At 34.3% G+C, this 12161-nt stretch overlaps 2 protein-coding genes across 2 annotated transcripts; one reads left to right on the top strand and one right to left on the bottom strand.

Moving 5' to 3' along the window:
* Nucleotides 1-5391: 5391 nt before the first annotated feature.
* Nucleotides 5392-8670, top strand: EAE97_008290 (uncharacterized protein; the record flags this gene model as incomplete). The annotated part of the gene is made up of 1 exon (XM_038878804.1): nucleotides 5392-8670. One exon carries the CDS (start codon nucleotides 5392-5394, stop codon nucleotides 8668-8670), a length of 3279 nt encoding a protein of 1092 aa, XP_038730484.1.
* Nucleotides 8671-10546: 1876 nt separating this feature from the next.
* EAE97_008289 (uncharacterized protein) lies at nucleotides 10547-11028 on the bottom strand (the record flags this gene model as incomplete). The annotated part of the gene is made up of 2 exons (XM_038878803.1): nucleotides 10547-10773; nucleotides 10821-11028. 2 exons carry the CDS (start codon nucleotides 11026-11028, stop codon nucleotides 10547-10549), a joined length of 435 nt encoding a protein of 144 aa, XP_038730483.1.
* Between the last annotated feature and the right edge of the window lie 1133 nt (nucleotides 11029-12161).

Raw genomic sequence — 12161 nt, 5'->3', positions numbered from 1 at the left:
TCCTTAATTCAATATCAACTTTAAGTAGTTCGTTCTATAGCTAGAATAAGTAAATTATTATTAGGTTATATATTCAGAGACTAAAGATATATTAAGATTAAAGTGTTATTAGGTAATCCTTAAAACAAAGTATATATAGTCTGCCTCGATACAAGTTGTAGTATAAATTTAATTAATCGATTTTTCTTATTCGAAATATATCCTACTATAAAGATTCATATTATAAATAAAACTATAAATATTTATAATCTGGGTTTTTAAAGATATAATATAAGCCAATTTATAAATTTGGATTTCTATTTACTAGTAATTAATAATATTATAATTTATTTCTATTATAAAATCTATATCATAGATATATTGAATACCAAAGTCCTATTGGGTAATAATATTATTATTCTAAAAGAATAAATTATTGATTTAGATAACGGAATCTTAACTTTATCTTAATGTATAGGTTTGTAAATTAAGATTGTAATACAATTGAAGAAGGCTGAAAGAAAAATCCTAGTTTATATTATAAACAAAGTTATTATTCCATTTCACTCTTAAGTATTTGTATTAATTATAAGCAAAAAGGGTAATGAATTGTCTTTTCCAATTTATAATATAATTTATAAATCTTTACAACAAAGGAATTTCATATTCTTTTTATATTTAGTATCTAATAAATTCAATTCTATTATAATTGAAAACCTTATAGACAAAAAAATAATAGTTTACAAAAATCTAAAACTCGAGAATATTGTAGAATTTGATGCTTAAGCGATAATAATTATAGATGAGATTGATATTTATCATTTTGCTCAAATACTAGCTATTATATTTGAATCCAAAAAACGCTTTTTAGCTAAGGGATTGCTTACAATTGTAACAATTATAGTCTTGTAAACAATTAATAGTATAAATAATATTCTAAACTATATAAATATAATTGATTTAGAATTTATTAAACAAAAGGTTATTCTATTAAATAGAATTACAATTTATAGAAATAAAATACAAAAACAATAATTAAAGGATCTAGTAATAAACAATTATATAATTTAAGAAAATTGAAAAGATTTTGTAAATATATTAAAGAATAAAGAGATAGAGATCGATTTATACGAAAACTGGAAAGAGAAATTCAGATCAAATAAGGTAAAGGTTTATTTTATAAATCAAAAAGATTAGATTCTTATAAACAAAACTTATAATAAACTTTATAAACAAAATCGCTTCAAATAAATAATAAAACCAATTCCTTTTAGTTTTCTAGTATTTTATATATAAAAGAAGGTAATCAATAAAAAAGGAGTTATATCAAGAAAAGATAGGGTTGTTATAGATATTTATATATTAAATTAGATTGTTATTCCTAATATATATTCAATCTCTACATAGACCGATATTATTATAACTATAACTAAATATTCTTTTATATCCATTATTAATTATACTAGCTTTTTTTATTAATAGTATATCAAAAAGGATTATTAGAAATACCTTACTATATTATTTTATTACAATTAAGAAATATTTACTTATATAATAATAGGGTTTAGAAATTCATTAGTTTATATTCAGAAATGTATTAATACTATTCTTAAATTGGAAAGAGAGTTTGTGAAAGCTTATATTAATAATATTGTTATTTTTAACTATATATTTGAGGATTATTTAAAACATTTTCAATAAGTTTTTTTACAACTAAAAAATATAAATATTATTTTGAATTTTAAGAAATGCTTTTTAGCCTATCCTTTTATTATATTACTTAATTAAAGGATAGATATATTTAGTCTTGTATCAATAGAAAATAAACTCTCCATTATTTAAACTTTAATTTTCCCTCGATTTTTGAAATAATTTGAATACTACCTCAATCTTATTAATTATCTATAATAATACATTCCATATTATACAAAATTATTAATAGTATTACAAAAAAGAAAAAGTAAACTGAATCATTTATTGTATATTTATAATAAAAATACTATTACAAAAACCAAAAGAAAAAACTCAATGGTAATTTTGAAATTCAAAAATATTATTACTAAAAAAAGGGATTTATTTAACAAATTGCAATTTGTCTTTAAGAAATCTTCAATCTTATATTATTTCAATTCTAAGAAAAGATTATATATTAATACAAATATATCCAAAAAAAAAGTTGATAGTATAATCTATTATTCTATAGTCAATCCGTTAACTCAGAAGTTTATTATACTAATCATATTTCTTTTTTAATTTATCACATCCATCGAATCCAATTATTAGCCAATTAAATTAGAGATTGTAGGTTTATACTAAATAATTTCAAGAATTCAGTATTTAATCAAATTATCAAAATTTCCGATAATAATATATACAAATCATTCTGCAAGTATTCAAATTGCCACTCAAACTTCTATAAACATATCTTCCTTAATTCGATTGAATCCTTGTTATCTGCAAAATTCCGAATATCTTTCCCGATTCTATCTCGAGATATAATATAAGCTTAAACATTTCAATATTATGCTAAATACCTTATTGCAATTTTATATTATTAAAAAGAAAACAAATAAGCAGAAATCAATCTAGATAGAACAAAATTATAATTATAGGATATTAGAAATTATAATCTATTCTATAGTAATTCTATAAATTGAAAAGATTTGATTATAGAAACTTAAGTAGGTATATATATTAAATCCATGATACACCAAATTGATTAAATAAATCAAGAAAAATGAGAAATTAGGAGTTAATACTGCAAAACTGCCTTTCAAAATGAAATAAGATATTTTATATGCAAAATCTGATATAATATATTCATAAAAAGACTAATAATGCTTGTATCTTTAGAAAACGAAATATTCAATTATATATATAATCAATTAGGATATTCAAATTATAATTATATTTACAAAAAGATTTCTTCTAGTTTTTATATTTTTAATATATTTAAAAAGCTTTGATTTTTCTTTTATTATTACTATTAATATAGAGTGTTATTAATTTTCTGATATTAGCCTTATAGATTACTATAATCTATTCTAATTTCTTTATATATCTTTTATATAATATCTATTGATTTCATTTTAGTTTTATTTAGATCAATATTGGATTTATTTGACTGTACTTTATTAATTATAGATAAGCTTTTCAAAACAATCACTTTGATTCTTAAAAGAAATATTTGAATTATAATTTAATAAGGAAATTCCCTAATTCAATATTTACTTTTAATATTATAGAGAGTATCTTATACAATTATTTTCAATTAAAATAAAAAGTTTGTTTTTGAGGTATAGAAAGGGATTATGAATTTATTAAATATTAAATTGTTATTTAATATAGTTTAGCATTTATAAACAAATAAAAGTAATAAATATACTAATTAAATAATAGAGATTGTTTTTTGATATTATTTTAATATTTTAAATAATAATTCATAATAGTTAATAGTGTTACCATATTTATCTATAGTTTTATCAAATTCTATATTTTAAGATACAAATGTTATTATTACTATAATAATATATGGATTTAGAATTAAAGAGTTATTCAATATTACAATAAAAGCAATTATAGAGTTAACAAAGATATCACCCTAAAGAACTAGATCCAAACCTATAATAAAACAAATAATTAAAATATACCTAATAAAGTTTATAAATAATACTAAATATAAATCTATAATAATTGAAATAATCAATATAATTAAGTTTATAGTTATATTTATAAAATATTATTTCAATTAATAATATAAATCTATATTCTTTAAAATTAGGGATTATATTTCTTTATAATTATATCGAGAATATAATATACCTAATATTGTAAACAGAAATACAAAAATCGAATAGCAATTCACAGATTTATTCAAAGTCCTAAAAAAGATTGGATATTTAACTTATCGAATCGAGTTATCTAAATCTATAAAGATACATTCAATTATTAATATTATATATCTTAAACCTATGCTAAATCCTATACAAGATTTCTTTTATTACTCTTTTGTACAAAAGATTCTATAAAATCCTGAATTGATTTTGAAAAGAATTCTACAAAAACAAGTTTTATATAAAAAAGGAGAAAAAGAAATAAACAAATATTTGATTTGATATTTAAAAAGAAAAGTAAAGTAGAATCAATAAGTATTAAATAAAAGAATTTCAACAAAATTAATTAAAATTTTCAATAAATAGATTCATATATACTTGAAAATGAAAATCAAAACTAGATATATTTTGCTTTAAAGCAAAGTATCTTTTCAATTACAATATTTGTTATACTTTTAATTATATATATATACTAAATTAATCTAGCTCAGATTAGCTAAGCCAGTGCTAATATCTTGGCCCTTAGCATCATTCTAATCAACCATCTTTTATTCCACACTTAAACCTCACAAAAAACAAACCAAAAAAAAAAAAGGTCCCATGAAAATCGGATCGACCATATCCAGATTAAATTGGATATTAGTACTTGGGTATTAATTAGCGTCAATATTAGCGTCAGTAGTAGCGTCAAAGTATCAATTTCATAATTGTATAATTTTATAATTTTATCAATTTTACAGATTTTACCAATTTACCAATTTACCAATTTTACAGATTTTACTCAATCTTGAGCCAATCTCTCTCAAACACATACAATACGATCACTCTTCTACTACTACTATCATTTCTTTTTCCTATCAACTTGTGTATTCCCTATTTACTATTTGCTAATAACTATCTATCCTCTTTTTTATTTTATTCCATTCGTCTCCATTGTCTCCTCTTTATTCCTTGCTCCTACATTAAACTCAACCTACCTCCTACCTATCAATCATTCCCTATGCTCTCACCACCAATCTATTATACTCGTTACACTCTTTATCGTATTCCTTGAATCGATCCGCTTTCCGAGAGCTCCATCTCTATTCATCTCCATTCATCTCCATTCGTTCACAGAGAACAATTGAAAGGGGGAAAAAGAAGAAGAAGAAGAAGAAGAAGAAGAAGAAGAAGAAAAAGCAAAAGCAAAAGCAAAAGCAAAAACTCAAAACTTCCAAGATACAAGATCCAAGAATTCTCCACACCCACCCAAAGAAAGAACGAGATCACAGAATTAAGAACATCGTCTCGTCTAGTCCCTTCTGCAAGGTGCGGTGTTCAAGACAACTTGTGTACAACGACCCACCCTAAACAAAATCATGCAAGCAACCGCCTTGAACGACGAACTACGAAGCCTGTAACAGGGCGTCACTCGAAACAGCTTGCATTACCTTTCACCTTCTCTTTATCCCCAAAACTATTATGTTTCAACCTTGCTTATGCTTGTAGACCATCACTCTTTTAAGGTCTCTTGTGAGCAATGCGCCTGCGATTTCCTCATTAAATTAATCCTCCTCTAATCAGAAAAACATAATCAAACATGGAGAGTACCGCAGTTGTGACTCCTTCTACCTCGAGGCTTGCTCCTCCAATGCTACACCCAAGATCTGCCTCGAGAACAAGATCCCCAAATAGATCTTCCAGTCGATCACATATTGCCGATGACCTCCTATCCGACCTCACTCCCACCACAACCCTGCAAGCTTTCACTACACCCACAGGAAAACTGAAGACGAGCATAGAAGCTGCTTCTCCTGCGGATCGAGCATTTGGCATACGAGCAACGTTAGCATCCAAGAAGGTACAAGAATGGTTGGATGAATTATCAGATTGGCCATGGCCCACAACTGGGGGATCAGCAGGATTCGAAGCTCCTGTCTCTTCGAGGAAAATAAAAGTGTCACTACCAAAGTCGGATGATGAAACGGAACAACAGAATGAAGAAGATACAGAGCCGCAATATTGTGGGAGTCTTTTATTCGACCAGGTTGTACGATATGAGTATCGGATAGAAGAAATTGGAGAAGGTATGGATGATTTGAAGGTGGAAGAAATCAAACGACGGGTCTTAGATACACACTTCTCTGCGAATTCTCGGCCTTCCTCTTCTACTATTGCCATGCCGGCTTTCCTTGCCTCGTATACGATGATGGATGATTTCACAGCTTTAGTGACAGCCACGGTATTGCAGGCATTACCGAATTTGGCCAAATTGACGCGTTTATTGGATATATGGGGTATTCGTCTATCTGTACTTCGAAGAGTGCCGCCTTTGTTACTGGGGTTGGATGATGCGGAGATGGCGTTACTTTCGGGATGGCAGGCTATAAAGATGGCAGGGACAAATGCTACTGGTTCTGATGGAATGGGAGATATGGTTCTTTCTCGCCAAACTTTCGAAGTCATGAAAAATGTTTTACAGGCCAAAGTTACGATTCTTGGAAGAGATCTAGATTACATGCTAGATACTTTAGAAGGCAGGATGGATACCTTACCCGATAGCTGGTTAGACAGGATGGAAAACCTCGAACGGGATTATGGCGAATGGGTCGTTTCAGCAGATCGTAAAATTACAGATGGAGAATTGGCCGCAATTGCGACTAAACAGGCCGCAATTGATGCGGCGCGGGCAGAAGATGCTAGAGCTCTATCAACATCTGCGACTGAAAATGACCCAATGGGAGGGAACGTGAATAGTCACGAAGTGGAGCCCACGACTCCCCTTCAAACGGAGTCTATTGGGATCTCCCATGGATTGTTGTCAACACCAGCGAAAACACCAAATCCATGCGCTGCTCAAGTTCCAGATCGCGAAGCTACGCAAACTTCAATTTCGAAAAGCCCATCTCCTCCTCAAACACCCTCTCCATTATTAGATTCTCATCACTTACAACAAGTTGGCATCAGTGCGCTTTCACGCACCCCATTAACTCGTTCGTCTAGCGTCAGGAGCTTCACCAAAGTTCCCAAATGCGGACATACTTTCGCAAATGCATTGAGACGTACCATTTCGAATGACGAATCACCACAAGCCTCGAGTCATGATCTACACGTTACAGCTCCAAGAATTTCTATACGACCATCATCGGCGATTATTGATACATTTCCCAGTCCAACGATGAAGTCCCCTACAGAATCTAGACTGCCAAGATTGCGTAGTTCGAGCTCACCACATATCATCGGAATGGAACGGGGATTATTCTCTTCCAAGGATTCAATTACTTCTCCCAAGAAGAATTCCCTCTTGAATGCGCCAGCTTCTAGCATTGCTTTAGCGAAACAGCTGGGCATTTCTTCTACATCCCTCGAATCGGCACAAATTGGTCATGTGAAAGGCCAGAATGTAAAGGCACCAGCATTTTTATCTAGCGCGTCTCAAAATCCTACAATAGCGAGCAGTGATGGTGCTTCAGAAAGTGCTCAAAGGCTCAGTCCTGACGGGATGGAATTCGACATTTTAGATGCACAGATGGGAGCACGCAGACCTTCCATAATTGTCGATGCTTCAGATGATTCACTCTCGGACCGTTGCGAATCTAAAATGACTCCAGAGGCTAGTCCAAGTCCTGTCGATCATGACTCTGATGGAGCATCTACAGTAACATTTGAAGATTCTCCCCTTCCACGAAAATGGTCACATGATCTTCAGAAATATGACAACACTCCACCTGGTTCTCCACCAGGAGCTCCAACCAAAGCTCTACGTCGCCCTCCTCAACTTCTCGAAAGTCCCGATTTCTCCCACCTAATCTCCACACCCGATTCTTCTTTTTTTCCTAGTGGCAATGCTCTCGAATCTATCCCTGCCTCGCCCGTCAGCAACAACAGCGATGACCAAATGCAACAACAAATTAGTTCTTTACTTCAATCAATTCCAGCACATATTCGGCTTCGCTCCGAACCAGAAGAAAAGTCAGATACTAAAGGAATTCGTCCTCGGAAGACTCGTCGCTCGGTTACTCCCTCAATGCCTGCAGTTCGTTCGCAATCTTCAATTGGCAGCTTACGTGCCCCAACTCCATCATTTACCCTCGCTCCTGCGTATGCAAAGAGTGGCACTCCGCGTCACAGACCTCAGAACGGTAATCCAGAGATTAAAGTTTATCATTTATCTAGGTCAAGTGGTGAAAAGCCAATTAAGCTTTTTGTTCGCTTAGTGGGTGAAAATGGTGAGAGAGTCATGGTACGTGTTGGAGGTGGTTGGGCAGATCTTGGAGAATATCTCAAAGAATACGCAAGTCATCATGGACGAAGAGCGCCAGTTGATACCGATAAAGTTGAGGTTCAAGATTTACCATCACGTATTCCATCTGGTGGTTCTACTGTTCGTGATAATGGACGTACCACGCCTGGACCTGGTCGTAACACACCCGGTCCACGTTCTGCATCTGCGATGAGTGTTCGTCCATCAACTGCCGTTGATCGACCCAAATCATCTCTTGGTGTTCGCAAAACGAGAAAATCTACATTCTCTTCTTCTGATGCGGTGCCTCCTCTTCCAGCTACACCATTTGCTGAAGTTCAACGTGAAGCAGATACCAATCAGACCCCTCAATCAGCAGTGTCTAGAAGTTCATCAAGATTGGATTGGAATGAAGACGATACTTCATTAGGTCTTGCTGGACCAAGAGGTAAACAAAAGGAATTGGATCAGAAAGATCTTGAATGGGTTGAAGGTATGAAGGAGAAAGTCATGCTGGCAAGTACGGAGAAGGAGAAAGAGAGACGTAAGGGCGGTCATAGACAAAGTCTGGGCGAGATGGATAAGGTTGGAGGTACTAAGAGGTTGTTTAGAAAAACTTCAAGGTTAGATCTATAAGTTGAGAAGTCTACATCTTCTTGCATTGCGATGGGATTATTGTTTTTTTTATTGCATAGCGTGCGTTGCTTGCTTCTTGGGAAGGACTTCTTTTCATCTCATTTGTATGGAGGATACTAAGTAACAGGATGGCTGGATGGACGGGTATAGCTCAATGAGGGTCTAGCTGGCTAGCATAGTCATGATATAATATGACATGCACGATGGACTAGCGGATGGATTATATAGGTTTTTTTTCGTGGGGGTATATTTTCCACGCGGAATAGGATGGATTTGCTGGGTGTGATAACAGGATTGATGGATCACTTTGCAGATTATGCTATTCATTGTTAATTGGAAGGTCGGGTATCGGGTAGGCTATGGCAGGGTAGGGTAGAATAGAGCATAGCATAGCATTCAAAGGATGGAAGGACAGAACAATGGATACCTTGAACTTGAGATTCGAGGGATAGATAGGTACCTACCTGAGGCTTGCAGGGATGAGCGTCCTTTAGACAAGGGATCTGGAACAGACATAAATATTCCTTCCGTGTGCGTTCTCTTACAGTTTTATATTTGACTGATTTATTGTGTGTTAAGTTTGTAATGTGTATTCTTGAGATAAGATGAGATTTGGGATTTGGTGATACTATTAATAATGAAGGAACGAGATGAAAAGAATAGAGGGTACCTGAGGAGATGGAAAAATGAGGGATATGTATGGTGAGTGGGTGAATGATTCATAGCGAAAATCTGGAACACAATAGATGGAGTAAGTAGGTGACTGTGTATGTGTACAACCATCCTATAAAATCTTGATCTTTCACCTTATACCGTAATGGCCTGGTGGATTATGGATCGTGGATACAATACTGAATAGGTTGTAGCTGATAGTCCTGAGTGGGTCGAATGCTGAGAAGTTGGAGAGGGAAAATGATGGGAGGATTGAATGATGGAAGGAAATGGCTTCTAGTGAAGAGCTTTCTCTGTCTGGGAGAGGAGAATGAGGAAAAGCATACGCATTTGTATTATTGTTAGAAGCGGAAAATTGTTGAGGGGGGAGGAGGGAAGGGCTGATTTATTGGATATTGAGGATTGGAGAACTGTGGGATTCTTTCTTGGGTGATGTGAATCTTTTGGGTGTTGTGATCTCGGGCTGATAAGGAGCATATCTTGAATGACACATTGAGGTTGATAGACTCGAGTAAACTCATCCATCTCCCAATCAATCTCCGGGCAACCTCTCTCACTCGCTCCCCTACCATACGAGAATTTACCCCTTTCAAATGCTTCAAAACCCTCGCAGCGTCTCCTCTTTTAGTCCCAGTACCTCATATTTGCCCCCTCCAGCAGAAGGACTGCCTTCTTGGCTGTTGTTATGGACTCCGCGATACAATCTACCTCTAAATTTTCCACGCCTATTCTATCTATCTTGCCTAATACATTCCCATCCCCTCCAAGCCAAAAAAACCCCCAAATAAAGTACAATCAACATGAAAGCCTTCAATTCATCTCACCATCTCACTTCTTCTGCCGGAGAATGCTTACATATACGCACAGAATGAGAGCTTGGTCAGCAACTAGTGGAAGAAAGAAACACAGAAAATGCCTATTTCTCTCTGCTCAATACTGCAACGCACAGAGATCCCAGATTCAAAGATTATTATGGATAAAGGGTAGTTATTCAGAAATTGTGAAGGATCTTAGATTTGTGGAGTTGTCACTCGGAGGATTTCAACTCTCGCCAGAAGCATTGATGAAGTTGATTCTGAATTAAGAATACATGATAGCTTATGAAGATCTATTTGATATCATAAAGAAAGTATTGGAAATGTGTGTTATGGTACGCAGTACACCTGAGTACATTGTCATCTCGAATCAATGTCGACCGCTATGCTTACTCAATGTGTAATGCTCTGATAGCACGGCCAATCAAGTCAAAATCCCTCTCCGAGTCTAACCAGATAGCTCCGATCAAAGCCTCGACTGTTGTTGCAACAGTATATTCGCTTGGCTTTGGCTGACAAGCTGGGAGAACCATTTGGTCCACCAAGCCGTTTCGCTGACCGATGACTCCAAGGTTGTGATTCGAAGCGTTCTTCGAAACGCATCTTTGAGATGTTGCTGATATATGGTCAGCCATCGCTCACATTCGCGAATCTAGTTCTTACCGAGTTTGGCGCCCTCTAAATATTTGGTGTGCACCAGTTCAAGACGTATCAGGGCATCTCCAATCAGGGCGAGTCTTCTATTGCCCTGCTGCTCGACAATCGAATCTGCTCCCGAAACAACTCCACTCGTTATAAGTGCTTCTGTGAGCAATTGGTCTTCCTTGAATTCGTAATCCAAGTTATCTTTCACGAAAGTCTTGAGGCACATATTTGTCGGAAGGTGCTGTGTGGAGAAAGATTGGGAGAGAAATCTGATTTTATGAAACAAATATAGTTTTGATGTGGTATATCACTGTGATATTTCTCGCCGTCTATGACACTTCTTATACCACAATTCTCGTTGAGTTTCGGCTACTACTCACTTTGTCTACAGCATAATCGAATGAAATAGCGCGTCAAAAGCATCAGGATTTGGTATGTCCATGACATCAACAAGTTTTCATGAATTGTACAAACTTTCGGCATACTGATACTATGATGTCTTTTTCCAAATACGATGAACTCTCTTTCTCTCGTCAAAAAGTTAGGCGTTGGATGGGAAGATATCAGATCATCAGATCTTGGATGCAAAAAGTTAAATGAATGAGTTAGCTCGAATTCCATCCAAGATTTCAAGAATTGAATAAGTCACTTCTTGATCTACTGGTGTCTATAGAGTCTGAATCATAGAAGCACATACTTTTGAACATCCAAGTAAGAGATCTTGAGATACCTGGAGATTTGACAATGTCAGAAGAATGTATATCGGTCGAGTCTTTTGCCTTATGAACTCCGTGAAAACATATTAAAGGCGTCGATACATGTTGGGTTTTGCTGTATCTACAACTTGAAGAATGGGATTTTTCGAAACGGGTTCTGCCCTGGGCGGAGCTGACGATGCAAATTTTGACTTTATTGGACGGTAGGTACGAGTTTTATCAGAGCTAGCAGTGGAATATACCATAATCCTCGTCATATCACGAGGAAAGTCACACATTTTATGAGTGAGTCGCCCTTCTACATATTATGTAACCTTGTGCAAATCCTACAATCACAGAATGGTTCCAGCTCCATGTGCTCACGAAGTTGATAGGTGCAATGGTACGTATGCAACTTCTAATACCGGGTAGATTCAAATCCTCAAGGACTCTGTCACTTCTCTGTATCAAAAGAGGCCTTGTGTTTGAGTAGAACAAGCAAGAATATCGAGTTTCATGTGACTGTCCCTTGTGCATTGCTATGGTATACTAAAAGAGTGATGACTTCCTCCGATGCTCTTAGCTCATTCCTGATAAGTAAAAAGCTAAATCAAAGTTTTAGATCCACGTATGTTGCTTGAGAATTTTACATTCCTCCTTAACG

This window comes from Botrytis byssoidea (genome assembly GCF_014898295.1).
Source record: "Botrytis byssoidea strain MUCL 94 chromosome Unknown BBYS_017, whole genome shotgun sequence".
Classification (NCBI taxonomy): Eukaryota; Fungi; Ascomycota; class Leotiomycetes; order Helotiales; family Sclerotiniaceae; genus Botrytis; species Botrytis byssoidea.
Note: the sequence above shows the minus strand (reverse complement) of the source record. Positions and strands in the feature narration are given on the sequence as shown.